At 38.1% G+C, this 23,323-nt stretch overlaps 1 protein-coding gene across 1 annotated transcript; it reads right to left on the reverse strand.

The window, feature by feature from the left end:
- Positions 1 to 1,869: 1,869 nt before the first annotated feature.
- Positions 1,870 to 12,576, reverse strand: LOC147559850 (PKS-NRPS hybrid synthetase cheA-like). Its single transcript, XM_086659222.1, has 2 exons — positions 10,943 to 12,576; positions 1,870 to 2,674 (listed from the first exon to the last, which is right to left on the reverse strand). The coding sequence occupies exons 1-2, from the start codon at positions 12,574 to 12,576 to the stop codon at positions 1,870 to 1,872; spliced, it is 2,439 nt and encodes an 812-aa protein (XP_086515348.1).
- Positions 12,577 to 23,323: the final 10,747 nt, after the last annotated feature.

The raw sequence follows: 23,323 nt of genomic DNA on the forward strand, positions 1-23,323 counted from the left end.
AACAAGAGTGGATCGAAGGTGCCTGTTTGCTACCTTACATATTTGATGGACTTGACGAAGGTCCCTGAATATTCGTGGGGCACGGCTGTACTTTCTTATCTTTATAGGCAGCTCGGTCATGCTTCCACTAAGGGTGGACAAATGGCGGGTTATCTGCCCCTCCTCCAGGTATTTCTCACATTATTATAAGTTGATTAATTTAGGAGTCTATCTTCTTGGTAGTAATAATTGTTTTCTTGTTTAGGCATGGATTGACGAGCACTTTAAGCTTGGTCTGTCGGATTTGAAAAAGGATTTCGACATTAGGCCGGATTTGCCTCTGATGGGTAGATGGACGGAGCATGATACACATGGAAATCTAGATGACAGACTGGTTAACCTCCGAGAGATGATCGACGATTTAGAGGAGCGAGAGGTAAAATTCTATATACTATGGTATTTTGCATGTTAATTTGACATTGAATGAGCATCTAGTATAATAATTGTGTTATTTAGGTTATTTGGGACCCATATAGACTCATGGGCATTGGTGAGTCATCTCCCCCACTATACGCCTTCTACAGCGGTTGTATCGTATTTGATGATATTGCCGAGCCGTATCAACCCGAAAGGGTGTTGAGGCAATTTGGTGTGGTTCAACATATTCAGTCTGCCCCCATGAGAGCAACAAAGAAGAGAAGGAGTGAAGCAAAGGATTATGGAGAACATACATGGTATTGGGAGAACTGGGAACATCATGTCCTCAACGAGAAAGATAGGTCGCAACGGGTTAGTTCGGCTTGGGAGGTCGATGATAGATATGCTGAGTGGTTTAGTCGAATTTCACACCCGAAGGTCCAAAACCCAAACCATCGGAAGACGAACCAAGCACAAAGCTCACTCGGTTCGATTGCTTACTACGTAAGTACACATAAAGCATGTAATCTACTTTATTTAGTATTGATGGAATTACATGTTAACAGACTTGATTTTTTTTTCAGAAAGAGGGTATTCGGCATGCCCTTGCTGCACTAGATTTGTCTGGGGTGGATGCAGGAAAGGAAATTCTTCACCAAGTATTGAGGGAGGAGCAACTTCCAGAGGCACCCCAGAGGGTTCAGGAAGAAAATACAAGGAAGAGGACAAAAACAAAGGCCGTGGGCAGGAGGAAGACCTAGAACGACTTTAGATACTTTTATATTTTGAGACCTATGTCGGAAACTTTTGAATGATGTCGGATACTTTTATAATTTGAACGGCTTTAGATAATTTATCTTTTGATATGTTAAAACGGTTGGTTTTTTATATGGTTGAAATGTTATATTTTGATATGTGCCAAAAGAGAGAGAGATACAAAAGAGAGAGAGAGAGATACAAAACTCCGAGAGAGAGATACAAAAGAGAGAGAGAGATACAAAACTCCGAGAGAGAGATATGTGCCAAAAGAGAGAGAGATACAAAAGAGAGAGAGAGAGATACAAAAGAAGATACAACTTTTCGGTGGGCTCGAGCCGTTTTTAGCAACATAAACGGCTCGAGCCCACCGTATTTTTGCACAGAACCTACTGTGCAAATAAACGGTGGTCTCGAGCCGTTTATGTTGCTAAAAACGGCTCGAGCCCACCGTATTTTTGCACAGTACCTACTGTGCAAAAAAACGGTGGGGCCGAGCCGTTTTTAGTAACATAAACGGCTCGAGCCCACCGTTTTTTTGCACAGTAGGTACTGAAATTATCGGCTCGAGCCGTTCTTATTTTAAAAAATAAAACTATATCTTTGATCAAAAAACTTTACGTTTAAAAAAAAAACAACTTCAACTAACAGTTAGTACTAAAAAAAAACAACTTCAACTAACAGTTAGTACTAAAAAAAACAACTTCAACTAAGTTTTCATTCCATATCTATTGCTATTGCATTCGATGATGTGTCCCCTTCCTTCTTTATACTTGATGGAGTTTCTTCCAATTGCGGATTGAAATTATCGCCACTGTCAATTTTATGTTCGCAAATAGTCAACCACCTTCTTGCATCTAAAGTAGCGTATCGAGCCCATTGCCTAGCAATCGGAGGAAGTATAGTTTCGTTTTGTAGCTTAACATTAAGGAAATGACAATTGTTTACATAACCAATGCATACCATTGTATGTGGTTGAGACAAACCTTCGGAAGATGGTGTTGGTGGACCGGTGATTAAAGGTAAAAATGTCGTTGAATCATATTTCGCCAAATGAATCAACATTATATTAAAATGAGTGGCAATTAAATAACTCGTCTCTCCGTGAGTATACCAAAACTCATGTTCAGCTGGTATATCAAAATTGTTGGTCGAAACCAACAATTCGTCATAAAAAGACCCAAACATGGCTTTGTATAACTCTGGACGTGTTTCGAGTTCATTAAGAACACCTTTTCGGATCTCAATCCAACCTACCTCCGAGGGATACCCGAGACCAAGAGCGACGGCTCTAAAACCACAATGACCGTCTCCTGGAACGTTTGTAATAGTACTGATAAACGGATAAATCACCTCAGGCATTAGACGTAAAAATGAATCACCACTACCGCGAGATCTCCTGTTGGCTTTCCGTGCACTTTTAACCGATGGAACCGATGTTTCCGGAATACATTGTGCATACTCCCAACGAGAAGGATCTCTCTTAGTAGATATGGTTGCTGAAGGAGTTGAAGGAGATGTCCTTCGACCAAGGTGACAATGCGAACAATTTGTCGGATAGGACAATTGATGTGGAAGATCATCAAGTCCGATTGGTTTAGAGATCGTAGAGTTGTAGCTAGAGACCAACTACGATCGTCGAATTACGAAGTAATTCGCGGCTAACTTCGATCGGATCCTACAACGGGTTACATATAAGAGTGACAAATTGATCTAGGATATGACTAGTGGGAGTGAGATATAATCATGGGAGTGTCCCATAAACATATCTCATAGGCCTAAAAAGGAATTAGGCAAAGATAGTACAAAAAGGCCAAAAACAGGGTTTTTGGGCCTAGACCGGTTCGGGTACTTCTAGGACTCGGATTGGGCTGAATTTTGGAGGGTTAGTTGCTGATATAATAAACATTATATCTGCCAATTTTCGTGGTGTTTGGACACCTCCTCCTTAGAGAATTGAGAAAATACCAATAGTTGCTATTTTCGACTATTTCCCTAAATCTTATTCTAAAGGGTGTTTTAGGAAACCTAAAAGGAGGTGGATTCTTATTAGGGTTCTATATAAACACTCTTAGGGCAGAGAATAAGGTGTGGAATTTCTCTCTAAGCTTTCTTACTCTACCACATCAAGTAGAGAGGAGAAAGTGAGCTAATTCCCATTAACTATCAATCTAGTCAAAGAAGAAGGTGTTCTTCTTTTCCAACCACCATTGGTGTGCTAGCTATACAACAAGGTGGGAGATCAAATTGATTGCTCGTGTCCCAAGTAGAGGAGCTACACTTGAAGCTCTTGGTCTTCTTCAATCAATTCAACTAGTTCGAGGGAAAAGCGATTAAGGTAATCTACTATCTCCATTAGTTTAATTACTAGTTTTGCATGTGATCCTGGGAATACTAGTGTAGACATTAGATGTCATATTTCCGCTATAAACACTAGTAGAAGGGTGTAAATCCCTACAGTGGCGTCAGAGCCTCTTGCCATTAACTAGTTTTTGCTAAGAATCGAACTAATTAATATGCTTGATAGTTTGAAAATTGAGTTTATAAAAGTATTTTAAAAGGTGTTTTAAAAGGTATTTTTAACTCATAATTTGATAGGATTCAATAAATTTTCAAATTGAGAATCACATTGATGATTAAAAGTGTTTTAAAAGATTGAATTTCAAACTAATCCATGCTTGATTAAATTGATAGTTATGTTTAAAAAGAATTTAAAACATAAAATTTGATTAATTTTGAATTGGATTCAAAGATTTTTCAAAATTGATTTCAAAATTGTTCTTTGAAAAATTTCAAAAACCTAGATTTTGATCCAAAATTGGTTTGATTAAGAGTTGTTTTTAAGTTTTGGAAACTTTTGAAAAACAAAATTTTGGAATTTTAGAATTTTAGAAGAGTTCTAAAAAGAGTAGTTTTGACTTTAGGAAGCTCTCAAAACAAATTTGGAAAAATTTAAAAGTTTCTAAAAGTTTTAAAATTTTTTTAGAAGTGTTCTAAAAGGAATTTCAAAAATTTAAGAAAAGTTTTAAAATTGGAAAATAGCAACTTAGAGTTGCATAAGAAAAAAAAAAAAAATTCTTTCTTTTTGGAAACTAGGGTTTTGAAAAACCCTAGTGTCCGGCCAGGAAGCTTCCTGGCCGGACCAGAAGCTCCTGGATGCGTCCTCTGGACGCGTCCAGAGCAGCTGCTGAGACGCGTCTTGAAGACGCGACCAGCAGCTGCGACAGAAGCTTCTGGACGCGTCTTGAAAACGCGACCAACAGCTGCGACAGAAGCTTCTGGACGCGTCTTTTAGACGCGTCCAGAGCAGCTACTAAGGACGCGTCTTGAAGACGCGACCAGCAGCTGCGAAGGAGCTTCCTGGACGCGTCTAGGACGCGTCCAGAGCACTCGACCAGACGCGTCTGGGAGGTTCTGGGTGTCTCGGACTAGTCCGAGACACCTAGTGCTGGTCCGGTCCAGCACCAGACGCGTCTAGGACGCGTCTGGTACATGGACTAGCGTCCTGACTCCGGCCAGGACGAGACCAGGCCTTGATAGGCCTCGGCCAGGACATGCCGACCCTATGGGCCGTGCTATGTCCGGACCTTGTCCGGGCCCTTTTGTGGGCTTGGACCGGGACTTGTCTAGGACTTGTCCCGGGCTTTTTCGAGGCTTTTAGGACCACGAAAAGGGACCATCATTCGAGTGGGAGTTTTTGCCAAAATTTTTTCCGATTCCAACCAAATAATTCCAAAATCAATCCGGGCCATCCAATAGCCCAAAACGGATTTCTCTTTAAATTGATTTATGAAATCATTAAGAATCGAACCAATATTTTTTCCGAAATTGACCCGGGCTTTCTCGAGCCCAAAACGGAGTTTTTCTTAAAGATGATTTTAGAAATCATAAAAGATAAAACCGGAAAGCATCACTAGTAGAATTCTTCGAATTTAGACTTAAGGTCCGTAATGTGACATGTGATGTCAACAAAAGTATCTCCCAAGATAATTATGCATATATAATTCTTAGCCTTGATATATTATATGATTGCATGTGAAGTGAATGCGGGAAACTAGTATGGCCATAGATTTATTTCTTTATTCTTGTTTTAAGCACGGATGGGTGCATGCTTTGTAATTAATTTTAATTTCAAGTTTATACGATCTGCGAATCGTTAGAGTCTTGTAATTAGAGTTTAGGGTCTATGAGTCCATTGAACAAACTCGAGGATGAAATCCAAAGGCGAGTGGGAGAAATCAATGGAGGTTCAAAGATGGCGATCTAAGACGAACCAAAAGGCGAAACAAGAAGAAAACCAAGGGTGATTAGATCTTCTAGGTTAGGGGCCATACTAGGATCCATGTCTGCTTGATTTACTTTCTCGCGCGCATTTACTTACTTATTTACGCTTTATGTCGTGGATGTTAGTTAGGCTAAATAGTTCACTATAACAAACGCCAGACTAGCGTAAAAGTCCCCAAAAGTAATCTTGAGTAATCGCCTATCCAGATTAAGACACTCGTTGCGCCCTTGTTTGAGGAAGGTGGGTCGGCCTTCGCAGAGTACCTCCTCTACCTTGGGACAATGCGGGTAGGTCTATAGAAGAGGCCTACACGTCTAAATGGTTCTACTCAACGAGATCAGCAAGAGAGTCTTGGATACTCGAGGCAAAAGGATAGATTAGTCATTCATTAATGAAATCTATCAACCAAGAGTCATAAGGTATGATCAGTGAAGTAGTTCGCTCACCCGGAACGACGGAGTCAAAGGGTAAGGCCTTCGTCCGCTTTACTTCGAAGAACTGGGGTCTTGGAATCACTTATTCAATCGGGGACGATTTTATATTGAATAATGTGGGAAAACTAATGTTTTTCAAAAACGATAACGAGTTTTAAAACTTTGCCATTACTTTATGTAGTTTTAAAGATGACACAAGGAAACAAGTTCGACCTTGGAACATACCTAAGGAAGGTGTTAAACGAAAACATCCATGAAGGAAGGAATCGGGAGATACTTCAAATATTGGATGGAGAGTTTAAAAACAAGCTAAATGTCTCAGACTATCCATTTTTGGATTTTTTGACTGCTAAGGAAATAGAGCATCAAAAGGATGATCAAAAGAGGGCAGAACCAGAATCAATGACTTCTCGATTGTTATCAGCCATGGAGGCTACTCTTAACGAGAAACCTCTGAACATGGAAGTCCCCTCCATCACTCCGAAAATTGAGGATTCAATCCGAAGCAAAGCGAGAGTGGAGAGGTTTGATACAACCAGTAAATTATTGCGTCTGCGCCTCGAGAAAGGAAAACCAGTAGGTCCTCATGTTCGGCAAATGATAGAACTCTTTGCTAAACTAGAAGAGCTGGGTTCTCCTGTTAGCCAATCGGCGGCTAATGACATGATCCTCTATTCACTTCATGAAGGGTTCAATCTATTTAAGATGGAATATGCGATGAATGGATGGAACAAGCCTTTAGAGGAACTTGATGCAATGCTTCAGGCAGCAGAACGACTAACAATGGACTTGGAGCCAAAGAATAAGATTCTTGTGGCTCAAGAGAACAAGAGGCAGAAGAAGAAACCCGCGTTAAAAGGAAAAGGCAAACGTATTGCTAAACCTCAAAACAAAGGTATTCAATCTACGTCAAGATGTTTCTACTGCAGTGGCATAGGCCACTGGAAAAGAAACTGCCCTAAGTTCTTGGAGGACAAAAAGAATGGAACAGTGGCTTCCAATTCAGGTATAAACAGTTAACTTATCAAATACTGAAAATTCCCAAACCTTGGTATATGATACCTAAAATTGCCCTTTCATTGTGAATGTACAGGCGCAGCTGGGAACTGAGTATTTGGCTAAGGAAGACAAGATCCAAGATGGAGCAGAAGCCTCGACTGCTAAGGATGCTGAAAGGGATCGAAGTCTACTTTAGGCACTATTCTAGATTAATCGTTTTCTAGTTTTTTAACATCATCTCTGTACTAAGTATTATGGAGAATCAATAAAGAACTTTATTTCTAAATTGAGATGTTAATAAGTGCTAAATTTAACAAACTATACCAAAAGATTCTAAAATTGGTCAAAAACCTATAAGATAGGTTCATCCCAATCGGAAAGGGATGAGGACAACAAGTCCACTATAACCAAAACATGAATCAAATTGACAAGAAAGAAAGCCTTGAGTAAAAAACAGAGATTGATCTTCAAACGTACTTCTAACCTATCCATATTTGGAGTGTCCAAAAGGATTAAGATGAAGAACACGAATCGAACTCTATCCTCCAAAATCCATTTAGTCTAGACATAGCTTCTCACAAAACTACCAAAATTCTAACAGCTAAGCTTGTAAAAGCATTACAAAAACTAGCTAATATCTGACGCAATTTCTTTTGAAAGAAATTTGGGCTTCTTCCACAACCAATCAAGAGAACAAAGTGTTTGTTGCTCATGATAGTATTCTTCTAATAATTAGCACACCTGGTCGTCTGGGAGAAAAACACTAATTATTACAAGAATAAGTGGGAGAAAAGTACAAGTCGATTTAATTCGATCATGAAAAAAATCATGGAGGGTCATGAAGAACAATCATGAAACTTGTACAAGACGATTAAAGTCGACCAAGAGCAACAAACTGCGGCTCCTCGGAAAAGGAAAGGTTAAAGACATGATCTTATAAACCCACCGCACAAAAGCGAATGACATTCGCCGGAGAACTCTCAAAACAAGTGAAAGTGTCTCTAAAGGAATATCTTAAAGTAATTGAGAGAATTCCAAATTGTTGTTCAAAAGCCCTAAAAGGTCAAATCTCAAAGACACAGAAAATAAAGGTTATTTCTGAAGAGATAAAAGACCTGCGCAGAAACGGAAACTGACTCTAGATTTTAGCTAGAACCCAAAATCATCGTGGAATCCATATCTCGTCAAGACATGAAGCTTGATAATTTAAGTCAACAAAAGACCTAAATTGGTTTTCCAAAATAGAAAACTGAGAAGGATGGAAACATTCGTGTTTCCCGAAACGAGACAAGAAGAATAAAGATTCTTCCAATCAAGTTATGTCCACAAGCATGCTTCAGAAATCTATCGACGGATTAAAAGCACGCAAGAGTTAGAATCTTCGATTCAAAAGGCAATCAGAGAAATTTGATTCCTGGAGAATGAAGAAAATCTTGAATCACGAGTTTCAAGATGGTAAGTGGGAGTAAACAAACCTTCCGGGTCCGTATGCAGAGTACATACAAAAGATTGAGTACGACATAAGGTGTTGTATAACAGTAACGAACTGACTCAATAAAGGACCACACACAAAAGGATAAAATGCCATTTTGGGCATCTGAAGATCTATAAGCATAGATCAAAAGGATGATAGGATTAGAGAGACTCAGTACGCTGAGATGCTTGAGATCCGAAACAGAAAATCTAAGACTCGGAAAGTCTAAAAGAATTTCGACCCAAAAACTCATGACAGAGGGCGTTGCAAAACTCGGAGTCTAAAAGACACCGATGAGCTAGCACGCATAAGAGAGACATTTATGTTCGAAAACATAAAGTCAATCATGTTGGACATGATTAGCATTTAAACATCCGAATTCGGATTGGAAAACCGAAACACTACTTAGTACATCCTAGAAGGCTAAAGGATGAAGTAGTACAAAGTTGAACATGTCATCGTAGCAAACTTCCAGACATGGAAGGAAAGTAGGCTAAAAGTGTTTTAAGCTGGGAACTGTTGCAAATACTACACAAAGAATTAAAGGTCTTAACTCTAGTAAAGATTACTAGATATTATCAAGGTTGAAGATAGTAATCTTCAAATTAATTGATAATAAGCAAAGTTTAAAACCGACTACCACGGTAGTCAAACTAAACTGTCACCTAAGACATAGTATGAGATTCATACACAGTCTAAGGTATGAGGTATAAATTTTAAACCTCGACAAGTAAAACTGAGTGGGTAAAAGGAGTTTTACGGAAGAGGCTCAGATTTACAACTCTCGTTATCAGAAATAATAAGAATTATTTCACCAGTCGTCTAAACTTGGTTTAGTGTTTAAACGACAATCCATCGATAATAAAACGTTCCGAATAGGTTTGTCAGATACGTGATCTGATGAATGAAACCCTATTAAGTGAACTTGGAATATTTATTATCAAAAATCCCTGGTCCAGGTCATTGCATGGACAACAATGACTCACGAAGACTAGCACGGGAGTCGATGGGTTAGCGCAGTTTCATGGGCTATAGGAATAGTATATTCTATTCGACTACGTGGGTGTATAAAAGGTTTATACACTGGATAACCCTCAAATGAGAAGTACATCATTCGTGATGAACGTCAATACTTCTCATAAAGACAATTGGAGAGATTCCTCAAAACATGAGTGCTCCACTCATCTTATGTAAGGAATGCCCGACTTTGGTTCCGTTAAACGCCGCGCCGTAAAAGGAGGTTATAAAGACGGATACTGGGAAGGACAGGATAGACATGAAGTTAAGTGGGAGCGCAAGAATGGATTGTGTCACCCTAATCACATTAGGTACAAAGTGTCTCAAGGCCACTTGATGAGTAGCAACTGAAAATGCGTGGCCGCGCTCAAACGGATTAAAAGTTAATCGTTTGTCTTTTACAGTTGTACTCGGATATCAAGAAAGTCTGAATGATGTGACGTATCAGATGGGATACTAAATTGACACGGGAATCGAGGCATTGCACTTGTTCTAAGTCCAAGTGGGAGTCTGAAGGAGTTGAAGGAGATGTCCTTCGACCAAGGTGACAATGCGAACAATTTGTCGGATAGGACAATTGATGTGGAAGATCATCAAGTCCGATTGATTTAGGGATCGTAGAGTTGTAGCTAGAGACCAACTACGATCGTCGAATTACGAAGTAATTCGCGGCTAACTTCGATCGGATCCTACAACGGGTTACACATAAGAGTGACAAATTGATCTAGGATATGACTAGTGGGAGTGAGATATAATCATGGGAGTGTCCCATAAACATATCTCATAGGCCTAAAAAGGAATTAGGCAAAGATAGTATAAAAAGGCCAAAAACAGGGTTTTTGGGCCTAGACCGGTTCGGGTACTTCTAGGACTCGGATTGGGCTGAATTTTGGAGGGTTAGTTGCTGATATAATAAACATTATATCTGCCAATTTTCGTGGTGTTTGGACACCTCCTCCTTAGGGAATTGAGAAAATACCAATAGTTGCTATTTTCGACTATTTCCCTAAATCTTATTCTAAAGGGTGTTTTAGGAAACCTAAAAGGAGGTGGATTCTTATTAGGGTTCTATATAAACACTCTTAGGGCAGAGAATAAGGTGTGGAATTTCTCTCTAAGCTTTCTTACTCTACCACATCAAGTAGAGAGGAGAAAGTGAGCTAATTCCCATTAACTATCAATCTAGTCAAAGAAGAAGGTGTTCTTCTTTTCCAACCACCATTGGTGTGCTAGCTATACAACAAGGTGGGAGATCAAATTGATTGCTCGTGTCCCAAGTAGAGGAGCTACACTTGAAGCTCTTGGTCTTCTTCAATCAATTCAACTAGTTCGAGGGAAAAGCGATTAAGGTAATCTACTATCTCCATTAGTTTAATTACTAGTTTTGCATGTGATCCTGGGAATACTAGTGTAGACATTAGATGTCATATTTCCGCTATAAACACTAGTAGAAGGGTGTAAATCCCTACAGCTGCTTCCTTCTCTTTTCTGTTTCTTGGTTTCTTTGGGGCTCCTCGGGTTTTCAATTTTGCCAAAGGTTCTGTCATGGATGTCATTGAAGGACAAACAATACTCCTCAACCTTTCTAATATGGCTTTTCTCTCAGGACCGGTCGACATATCCCACATGGAGTACAACAATCCTAATTCGTAAGAACTCTGAAGTTCGTTATATACCTCAAGAGTAGGAATAATTGAGAGTTTAGTCCATTGTGGGTCAATGAGTGACAAAGATATCACCTCACCGCGTCTCATAATGATTTCCATCTCGTGAGCACAAGGGAGACCATACACAGACATATACACACATGCACACAAATTTGAATCAATTCCTATAGTTTTTGCCCGCTCCACCTCATCTGCCAACAGGTCAAGTGCATTGTGTGAGACATAACCCCTGAGTTCCCTAAAGGCGTTGATTTGATGAGACATCTTCACTGATGTACGACTTTTCTCGAATGTAGCTTTAATCGCAACAATCTCTGTCTCAGTCATTGAATGTATAGATTCCCCACATGTAACGAAGTTACCCTCGGATGTATCCAAGTTTCTTTTCAGCTTCGCATGTGCACCTTCAACCCTATTCGTTGTAGTATTACCCAAATGCATCACATTATCGGTCCATGCCGTTACAAAATGTTCCCTAAATGGCAACCAAGTCTTCTGAACATAAATAACATCAATGGCGTTACTCTTCGACCACGTTGTGACGAAATCTTCAACAGCGCGATTATAATCCGCCTCGGTTTCCGCAAACATGATTAGTCGAAACATTGACATGAACTTTCGGAATGGTTTGTTTTTCAAGTGTGGTTTAACCTTTCCAACCACACACTTATCTATATGGAAAGTACATAATAAACGATCTGCATGTGGGAAGACTTCACCTATTGCATTGATTAATGCTTGTTCCCGATCAGTCAAAAATACCTTCGGCATAGAGTTAGGAGGAAATAATGTCCTCAAACGATTCAAAGCCCAAGTGTATAGATGTTCTGCCTCTCCATCCATAAAAACCATAGCCGCGGTGAATGATTTCATAGTCGAAGTCATCCCAACAATCTCAAGCAATGGTTTCCCGTATCGGTTTGTTTTGTATGTACAATCAAGCATTAACACCGTGTGGAAGCACTTCAGCAATTGGATAGATTCCGGGTGTGCCCAAAATAAGTTGGTAATCTCCCCTGTTTCCTTCTTCATTGAATGCCAATAAACATAATTGTGTTGAACTAACAATTTCATCAATTGTTGCATAGGAGTTCTACCTTCTTGTTGACTATGCCGGATTCGTATCCTTTCGTTGTATATGGTACGCATTGTCGAGGTATTATCGTTGAATTTTTTCTTTATTTGAGAAAGAATTTGTCGTGGTTTTGTACCACATTGATATAGTTCTTCAACAAAAGCCTTTTCTTCATTATTCAATCTATTGGCATATGCATGCCCAATTAAGGTCACTGCAAGTTCATGATTATGGATCCCACACACAACTTCCACCTTCCACTTGTCTCCGTCTATCGGTATTCCTTTTAACTTGAAGGGGCAATTGCATTTCTTAGTACTCGTTTTTCTCTTTTTGGTGGACGGTTCTTTTGTTTTAGGAATTATTTCTGCCTTAAGATGAGAACGATACTCTCCACTTCTTTCACATCGTAAATCCATCTTCGGTTTTTTACCACCTTTCCGCGCAGCAGACTTACCAATCATAACAACCATCTTGTTTTTTATACCAATTTCTTTTGCCCATTTAACTAACTCGTCTCTCGTTTCAAACACTTGTTCAGTTCGAAAATACTCACTAACATCAATGCTGACAAAACCTTCATATGGTCTGTTTTCTTCTTGATTTTCTTCTTTCTTATCTGGAACTTCAATGTTGGGTTCTTCTTCTCCACATTCACGATTTACAATTTTAAGACATCCAAATTCCGATGATGCTTCGTTTTCTTCGACTGCATCATGCCACCTTTCTTGTGTATTAGAACCTCCAAAATCCCAAGTGTCTGTAGTAATTTGAGATGGAAGTTGAGAAGAAGCCACAACAGCAAAGCCCTATAAGGAAAAAAGAGAATTTTAGTCAAAACGGCCCGAGACCACCGTTTTATGTATTACTTTACGGCTCGAGTCCGCCGAAAATATGCACAGTAGCTACTGTGCATAAATTCGGTGGGCACGAACCGAATTAATTGACATTTTTCGGCTCGAGCCCACCGAATTTTTGCACAGTAGCTACTGTGCATATTTTCGGCGGACTCGAGCCGTAAAATGGCATAAATTCGGTTGTACCAGACCGAAAATACCCTCCGTGTTCAACAACCAAAAAATTTTCATACAACCAACGAATATATCATACAACTTGGAAAAAAGTGTTAGGATATGTTCATATACCTCTTGGGAGACTGAATCTTGTCCAGAAATTGATGATTTAGGATCCTTTGATGTTTCTCCAAAACTTTTGAAACTTGCTTCATCCATGGTGGTTTGAGAGTTTAGAAAGGGATAGAGAAGTGGTTTAGGAGTGCAACAACAATGTGAGATTGTTGCACAACTCCGATGAACTTTCCCCGTTGATGATGGTCGCCGGTGATGTTGACAATTCCGGTGGAAGAAGAGGGAAGAAGAATATAAGAGAGGAATTTCTAGGGATTTGGGGTTCTAGGGATTTGGGTTTTAGGAAGTTTAATAATTAACAACTAAAATCTTAATGTGGGTGAAATACACCCTTAAAGGGGGTTTTTTTCACCCATTCAAAGAGGGGGCCCTTTAACCAAGCCAAGTCAAACGTGTTTTACCAAGTCAACGAAACCATGGGGAGGCCTTTTAACAAAAACGGGGAGGCCTTTTAAAATCTCCCAAATCCAAATTGTTCTTCAATTTGTGGATCTGTTGATCTAAGCAAACAGATTCTGGTTTCAATCTGGAGTTCACTAATTTTTTGTTTTTGCTCTTCTTCATTGTCAACTTGGATTCTGTTTTTGCTCTGAATCTTGGTTAGTTATTGAAAGACAATCTGAGAACCGATTTAACAGAAATGAATTTCTTCTTCGGTTTCTTTTTCTTTGATTGATTCTCCTTCTTCTCAAATTTATTCTACTTCAATTTTAGATTTCAATTCTTCTCTAGCAAAATCTTCTAAGATTTCATATTTTCTTCGGAACCCGTGTGATAGAAATGGATACCAACTCCTTAAAACATAACTAAAAGATTCAAGATCAGATTTTTGTGAGAAACAATTATAAAACAGAGACTTTTGAAACCAATTATACCATTTTTGGGTACAACTACTTACTACTAGTTGTTCTTCCATTCTTTTTTGGGTTCGGTTTGGTGTGATATTATAACTTGAACTTGACTCATACAAGTAATTTTAGGTACAACTACCTCGGACTGGTAATGACAGGATCCACCCTATCATCGGAGTACAAGTGACACCTAGGCCAGAGTCACCCGCTGATTGGCTCTAGCTCGGGGAGAGTATGACCCAATCTATAGTCGAACCTCAGACTTATGAGACAGAGAACGTAACAAGGGTGAACCAACCGGAGTCACTCGTGGATTGGATCTAGCTCTGACCTCTGGCTAGGGGTGAGCATGACCCAGTCTATGGGCGAACCTCGGAGTTAGTGGTTCAACATGTAACTAGGGTGATTCAACCGATCTTGAGATGGGAAGGTATTGGCTCGGGATAAACTATTCGAATGGACAAAGTATTTTCGTTGGGGGTGTAATCATAATATAGCTAAATCAATGGGGGTCATATACTAAAAATTAGGACGGGGGTATTTTGGTCAGAGATCGAGCATGTGATTTACATGACCACTACTTCACGGCTATTTGAAAGGAAAATGAGCTTTGGGGGTTAACTTTTAAACGAAAATGTTTTTAGGGGTATCTCCCTAATATATCTAAATAAATTGGATCATTCTCTAAAAAAACCCAAGAAAGAATGGGAACGAGGAGAGAAGATATTGTGTTATTATCGCTCTTTATAGTGAATAGGGCTTCCGATGTTCATTATGACACGTGGATATTTGTATTACTGTGTTGATAATGTACTTTCAGGAGTTTTGAGATAACTTTAACTCGACCTCTCTGGGTTCACGATGAAAGTATTTTAGGTTACCTCCTAATTCATGGTGAATTTCTATGCATTACCCTCTATCTTTCATCAACTGCTTAGATGCTTCCTTTTCTCTGTCGGAGTTCGGGTAAGTTAAGTTTAACCTTCCAAAATTACCCCTCAAGGTTGTCATTCCAGTTATACCATGGTGTCTCCATCACACAATCGATGGACTGTGATCTCGCACGCGCGAGCGACACGTGATTCTCTCATTTTGACCAAGAGGGGGCAATAGTGTGGCCCATAGTTTGGTTGCCGCAATCAATCCCTTTGAATTCGTTGATTTCGAATTTAGTCTCTACGGTTAACTGGTTTACATTTTTAGACCTTCTTTTATTATAAAGCTATTTGTTTTAATTTAATGTTAATGTTATATTTATTCTTAAAAAAACCCACTTTAGTCGTTTCTTTGGTTTTTCATCCTATTGTTTCTTTCATCTAGTTTCTTCATTATTTTTTAAAATGGAGAAAAGTAAAGAATCATAATTTTTTTCTTTCAGCTCCTCACGTTCTTCTTCATCTCATTTTCATCTTTTTCCCCTTTCATCATCATTTCTTATGTCTCAACCTCTAAAGCATTTGTTTATCTCACTCCCTTATCTTCTTTTTTCACAAATCGGCAAACAATTATAGGATTATCCTTCCCTGAACCCCTGAAAAGAGGATCACCCCCTTCATTAACTAAGGTAACCATTCCTTTAGCAGTGAAGGGTGTCATAGGGAGGGTCGAAGGGTGAAATCTTCTCATTCAAGAAGGAGTTTCGACGAAGAGGACTTTCTTCGTCGTACTTATGAAATGAGAGAGACGGAGGACCATAACTTAACTTTGCTAAGATCTCTTTTTATCATATTCTCGTTTTTTTTAACCTGTGATAATTTAGATAGTAGTAGATAGACATGTAAAATTACTCCTGATGGATTTATTTTCTATTTAATATTATCTTTGGACTTAAAATTTTGGACCTAAAACCCATCCCCCGTTAATCAAATTATAACATGATAACTATAAGTTACCCTTAATTTGTTTTAGTGTTAATTAAACATCTCTTTTACTTTTTTTTTTTTTTTGTTGAACAACATCTCTTTTACTTGTTCACTACTTCACTTGATCTAAAAAGCATAAATCTCCAAAACCTATATTCATGTTGAATGAATTATCTTCATTTACATAAAGATCATAATGGTTTTAGACTAGTTGACCTAGTGGGACCAATTATGTGCAAGGAAGATAAGATTATTAAGTTTTGTTGGGTTCATATACTGATGACTGATCATTAGTCTACCACCCCAAGCCATGGTGTACATCTAATTTCTGTGTTGTCTATATTCTCAATTGTCTATTAGTTGGGTCACTGTCATTTTTATGTCACTCCATCTACTCCATTGTTTGTTCTATATGAATATTTTGAGGCAATACATAATGAGTAGAATGGATAATGATGAATTTTGCTATATATCTCACTAATTATATAGTAATCGACAGTCGATATAATTTCGTTGACGTTGTAGTTGGTGCGACATGAACTGGGCATACATACATTTGCTTATGTTTCGAATAAATAAATGCATAAATAATTTCCAATGCAATCTTGACATAAAGTTTGAAATAGGTAACTTGAATGTTATGTGAATGTTCAAGAGTGATTTGACATAGCAAAACATTTCTTTTTTTTTGTTCAGAATAGCAAAAACAGTTAATCTTTTTTTAATGGAGTTAAAATTATTACAGTATATAAGTTAGAACGAACAATTCAGTGGATTAATCTAAACTAAACGTTTAAATCTTAAAGAATGTAGAACTATTATCCATACGACCCAATTATAATAAATGCAATATACAATAAAAATTTTCTGTAGACACGATTGTTCAACTATATTTTCATTTATTATAATTTGTAGTTTAAATTTTTTTCGAAAAGACCTGGACCACAAAAATAGAATTTGTTGCACAAATGTTGTAAGTTTAATTGTTGTATCAACAGAAAGTACTTGAAAGTCACGAAATTCACTTTATCCAAAAGTAACCTAGGATTTTCTTTTGCATTTTTTTTTGAAACAGATCTATAATTTCATTAATAATCAGAAATTACATAAGAGATAATACATGATGGAATATTAGTGGAGTTCCATTCTCCATACAGATTCTCATGCAATACTAGAGCAGCCAATTCATGAGCGACCCTATTACAAGTTCGGGGGCAAAAAAGAAATTGAATTGATTCAAAATAGCTTTCATAACGTTCGATATCTGAGAGGAAAGGTTGTAACTGCCAGGGAGGATCAATGGATGTAGGTGAGATGCTATTGATGAAATTAATAATCAGAAATTACATAAGAGATAATACATGATGAAATATTAGTGGAGTTCCATTGTTTTGCACTGTAGTACTAGTGGCAAACTCACAATTAACAACACCCCTAAAAAAACCCCAAAAGCAAGATAATTTCTCATTGCCAAAAGAAAATGGGTTTGCATGGGATAGAAGTTTGGTTGGTCGCTATTCAATTTTTTCAGTGAAACCAAAGTCTTTCTAAACTCTTTATCTTCTGTCTGTCAAGGAGTGTCTTCAATGGGAGATGTGGGAACAAATTTAAAACTCTTAAGTGTCGATTGTCAAAAGTTGATCTCAAGATTATTCTGTTTGTAGGTGGTCATTTAGAGATACTCTGGAAAAAATCATCTTTAATATAAACACTCTAAAAGTCAATATTACATTAAATATTTAATGAGACATTGACACTTTAAAATAAATTCCTCTATGTCAGCGTAGTTTTTAATATAGCGTACCATTTTGTAGATGATTTTTAACAAAAATTCTATAATATCCTAGATGACACTTAAGTTTTTTAGAGTTTCACTATTGAGATGTTCTTAGAGCTATGTTTAGAAGTTTTGCGTAGGAACCTCTGGATATCAGTTAAAAGGCCAGATCTCATGTCGTTTCTCTAAGAAAACACTAGAGTTAATGGTTTCACGCGAAACCCTTTGCCTTCGTGGTTATGGGCCGAGAGAGTGTGTGCTAGATAGAGAAAAAAGGAGACGAGAACCAGTGGCGAAGCCAGAAACTTTTCTTTGTGGGGGCACTGTTGAACAGTAAAAAAAAAAAATACAGTCATTAATGACGAATTGCAGAGCTTCAATAGTAACCTCTATCGAAAATAGTTATAAGTCTAAATTGCGAAAAGAAAATCATATGTTTTTCAAACCAATGACTTCTATATGTCCATGCAATACTATCAACTAATTAGGCTACAACTAACTGTAACATGTTTTTACTAAAATCTAAACATAAATAAGTAACATTTGCAATTAAACTAAATAATGTTTGTATATATACATAAGAATGAAGAATTAATAGGACCCAAGTGTTATATGGGGATGCAAATAACTCAATCTGAAGTTGGATGAATTACAAAGAAATAGGAACAAAAGAAATTTGATAAAAAAAAATAGGAGTTAAAAAGGAAATTTGAGGTACTAACTAGATAGACAAAAATAGATTGAAAATTTTAGAAAGCCCCCTTATAAGTATTTGTCTTGAGGGAGGCTGTAACACTAAGACAAGGCACCTTTAAAAGGTCTCACAATAAAACACCTAAAAAACCTAAAAATAATAGTAAGACAATGGGTTTCAAACCCATGACGTGTTGTGTGGATGGCAAGGAACTCATCCACCAAGCCAACTACAACTTTGTGATACAAATAGACAATCATCTATACTATACCGAAATTCGACCCTGAGATTTTCACACCTAAAGACGTTTTTATCGCGGACCCGTGGGGGCCTGCGCCCCCACGGGCCCCTATGTGGCTCCGCCCCTGACGAGAACAGTGTGGATTGGAGAGCGACGAAAATGGACAAAAGGAGAGAGACATGAAGAGAGAGAGATACGAAAAGCGAGGGAGAAAAGTGAAAGTAAGAGAATGAACAAAGTAGATGGTTCCTCTCATCAAAGGGCTAGTCGGCCCCCTCTTCTTGTGATGGGTCTTTTTAAATAAAAATAAATTAAATTGGTTAGAATATATTTATTAATTTAATTCCTAAAGAATCTAGAACATTATTTGCAGTCACATATATCTCCAACTACCACTTTGATGTTGAGAGATACACTTAAAAAAATGATTATTTTATCATACGTACAAATATAAAAAACACACACCTATTCAAAGAGAACTCGATTTTCTCGGGTTGGTATTGATTTGCGACTGTATTTGATCGGGTTAAGCACATAGATGTCCTAATCATCCAATATTTTAAGTATAAATTAATAGCAATTTTTTCTACTAAATTAAAGAATGACATATACATTAAATCAATTTATTTTAGAGATTTGTGTTAGAGACACAAAGTCTTTAAAGAATTTATATCTTATTACTAGGAAAAAGAATCTCAATTGAAAGTCAGTACTATGATTTAAGTATTTCTATGGTATGATGTGATTTAAGGTTGTAGCGACAAAGGCCAAAACTGGAAAGGCGATAGCGCGACCTCAAACCCAATCATGACCCAAGGTCGGGATTTGATTTTGGATCAACGGATTAGGGTTGAGCCCACCTAAGTTGCAGTCTATCTAGTATCTATTTGTGGGGTTGTTTAAATACAGGATAGTTCTATTTTAACCCCCTAAAATGACTAACTCACTAAAATGTGCTCTAAAGACGACAACTTCCAATGTAACACATTTTTCCACTAGTAAACTCTATCCTTTGACATTTTCTTTCACTTTTTTCTTCTTTTTATTCAAAGAAAACCTTTTTATCTTTTTCTCCTCCATACCATATCCCTTCCTCCACCCAGGGCCGGCCCAAACATTTGGGAGGCCCCAAGCGAAATTGAAACTTGGGGCCCTAATATAGTGCATATTCGGAAAAATAGGTAAAAATTCTAATAATGCTATGAAGTGGAGTCGAACCCTTGACCTCTTCCATAAAGTCCATGCCCTTACCCACTAAGCTACAATTTAACTCCTGTCTAAATTCTATTTGAATTATAATTATTACTTCAAAGTATTACACAAAATTCGAAACTTGAGGCCCTTCACTACGTTGGGGCCCAAAGCGACCGCTTTCATTGCTTTGGGCCCGGGCCGCCCCTGCCTCTACCACGTCCAATGTGGAGATTTAATTTGCGATGAAATCCAGAGGTTCACTTGACTTGAAATTCTATATTTCAATTTATCGACTAATCTAAAGACTTAGGGTTTTGAAATGAACTAAAATCTCACTAAAATTTGAGATTTCACAGATTTACTTGAAACCCCACATTGTGGACGTACCCAAACATGGGTCTATAAAGATGTAAAGAGGAAAAAGAAGAAGAACAGAGAGAAGATGACAGTGGTGGACTGGCAATGATGGTGGTCGTACAACGATAGTGGTCCGTGAGGTTACGTTGGAAGTTGGTCAATTTTTATGGGAGGTCAGGGGAGGAGGGGCGTTTTGACGAATAGGTCATTAGAATTAGGGTTATTTCCCAAATGGCCCCCAACTTTAGACCAGCTTCCTGCCTGACCCCTTACTTTAGCAAATATTCCCGTATGGCCCCCTTTTTCCGTTATCTTTAACTGTCTGTTACTCTCTCTCCTCCATCTCATTTTCTCTATCTGCCAAGTCACCTATCACGCCACATCATCATCTTCTCCGGCAGGGGTTGCCGGTCGGCCAAATTTCCGGCCGGCGACCTTCAAATATTAAATAAAAAAAAAATTTAATATTTGAAGGTTGCCGGCCGGAAATTTGGCCGGCGACCCCTGCCGAAGAAGATGATGATGTGGCGTGATAGGTGACTTGGCAGAGAGAAAATGAGATGGAGGAGAGAGAGTAACAAACAGTTAAAGATAACGGAAAAATGGGCAATACGAGAATATTTGCTAAAGTAGGAGGCCAGGCAGGAAGCTGGTCGTAAAATTGGGGGCCATTTGAGAAATAACCCTTAGAATTAACATTGCCTAGAAATTGGTAGTAAGGGGAGGGGGGAACACTAAAACGGGTATTACGGAAAGTAAGGTGCTGTTTGTTTTTTACAATTTTCAGATCTGAAATCTGAATTGGAGTCCAATTCAGATTTCAGATGTTTGTTTTTTGTATTTAGTTAAATCTGAAAATTTTATCTGAATTATTAACTGTCTGAATTGGCTGAATAAAGACACCTTCATTTCAGACTCCAAAACAAGTCTGAAAAGGGAGACCAAAATCTGAAAAATGCAAAAGACGTTTTTACCCCTGCTTAACTTTAAAATACCTAATTAAATCCATCTTCTTCTCTCTTCTACCCAGGAACACAACCCCACCACCACCACCATCACCACCACAGCCACCACAGCCACCACCACCACCACAGCCACCACCACCACCACAGCCACCACCACCACCACAGCCACCACCACCACCGCCGTTAACACCACCGGACCAGCACAACCAACACCACCACTACACAATCACCATACACCACCACCACAAAATCACCATAGACCAACGCCACCACAGAATCACCATAGACCAGCACCACCACAACAATAACCACTACCACATCAAAACACCACAACAGATCTGAAAAGGACCACCACCAGATTTATTCTTTTGGAAGGAAAGGTAGAGAGGGAAACTGATGGGCCTAAAAAGTTTCCTAAATAGGTCTACACCCGCAAGTGCACGGGTGTCAAGTTGTAATAAATTCCGGTAAGACCGGTTCGTTCCTCAGAGACTAAGTGAAACCTATTCTAAGACTTGGAAGTAACTTGGTTTTTGGTTTTGATGAGGTTTTGGTAATAAAATAAAATAAATAAAATATTAAAATAAAATTACGGAAAGAAAATAATTACAAATGATACAAGGAATGGGGGAGAAACCTAAGGTTGTCGAATCCGTCCTTATAATAATTCTAACAATGATTCATTATGATTTAATTAATTAAAAAATTCTTTATATAACTCAGACTTTTGGTCCATGAATGGTCCAAAAATCCGGAAGATTTTATCGTGAAAAACAATAAAAATTATTAATAAATCGTATCGATAAAATTATTTATGAAGAACTTCATCTAAGACCCTAGATAAAAAGGTTAGTTACTCATGGACATTATATAAGATAAATTGGAAAATAAAATAAAGAGAGGAAGAAGAAAACTTAACTTTTTAGCTATTTCCAAACCAAACAGACCCTAAGGGAATAGGTTTCCTTTTGTTTTTACGATTTTCCAGCAAAACAGACCAAACAGACCCTTAGGGAAATCGATTTTCTCATCTTCTCGGAAACGATTTCCCTATGGGAAAATTATTTTCCAATCTCTTTTCTCGTCTTCTTCACTGAATTCTCTCTCTAGCTTTCTGTAATCTCTCTCTTTCTTTAATATAATCCTTTCTTTCTCTCTTTACATCCAATATAACTGAAAAGATTGAAGCTTTATTAATGAAATCAATAAAAAAAAAACAAGTTTTAGATCATAAACTTCTCTTTGTTTCTCTCTCTGTCTCTCTACAAACTCTTCCTCTCTCTGTCAACAATCTCTTCCTATCTTTGTGATATCTCTCTCTCTCACAAAGGAGAATAAGGAAAAAAGAAAAATAATCGAATCAATGGTGTACTTCTCTGTATTCCAGCCGAGAGCTTCTATATTCATCTCACTTTCTCTCTCTAATCTTTCTTTTCTGATTGAGCTTAAGAGAAGTGATCCCCAACCGAATCCGAGATGCTTTTAATCTCTCTTCCTGTCTTCTCTTATACCCGAGTCATCCCCCTCAATCCTCTAGATTTCTTTCTCTCTTTAAGTTTAAATTTGATAATATTCCCTTTCTCCCTCTACTTTCTATCTCTCTGTTCATTCTCTCTCTCTCTCTATGAAATATACTCAGCCAATATATCTCCATCTAATCCTTCTTTCCTTCTTTATCAATTTCTCTCTCAATCTTCACAACCGAATATCTTCATACCCAAACCCAGCTCTCTTTCTCTGTCTCTAGTATCAATAAAGATAAGAGAAGATAATCTCTCTTTCTATTATTTCCTTCCTCTCTACTAATACTCCTGACTTAATTTGAATGGGAGAGAGAGAAACAGAAAATAAGAGATAAAAGGAAAGAAATTGATTGGCAAAAGTCGTGGGATTGACCGACCGGTTATGCTTGGCTGTCAACAAGGGTATGATTCGATACATCACGAGACAGCGTAAGGAGGTGCAACCACCATCCGACCTGAGTTGTCCCGCTATCTGTCCGTTAGATGTGCACGGGAGTACCGTAGCTTCGTTGCGCCCCAGTACCGGATCTGGTTGCAAAGAAAAAGCCCAAGCGACGTCCCACTAATCCCGAATTCATCCCTCGCGCACACTTTGCCGTCCATCTGTC

The sequence above is a fragment of the Eschscholzia californica genome, unplaced genomic scaffold (assembly GCF_041429995.1).
Source record: "Eschscholzia californica isolate CP2 unplaced genomic scaffold, dmEscCali1.0.p SCAF_2, whole genome shotgun sequence".
Taxonomy (NCBI): Eukaryota; Viridiplantae; Streptophyta; class Magnoliopsida; order Ranunculales; family Papaveraceae; genus Eschscholzia; species Eschscholzia californica.

Coding starts and splice junctions, on each gene's coding strand:
- LOC147559850 (XM_086659222.1), bottom strand. CDS start 12,576: ATGGTTGTTATGATTGGTAAGTCTGCTGCGCGGAAAGGTGGTAAAAAA. Junction 2,675..10,942: donor AGAAAAGCCATATTAGAAAG/GTTGAGGAGTAT, acceptor CCTTGGTCGAAG/GACATCTCCTTCAACTCCTT.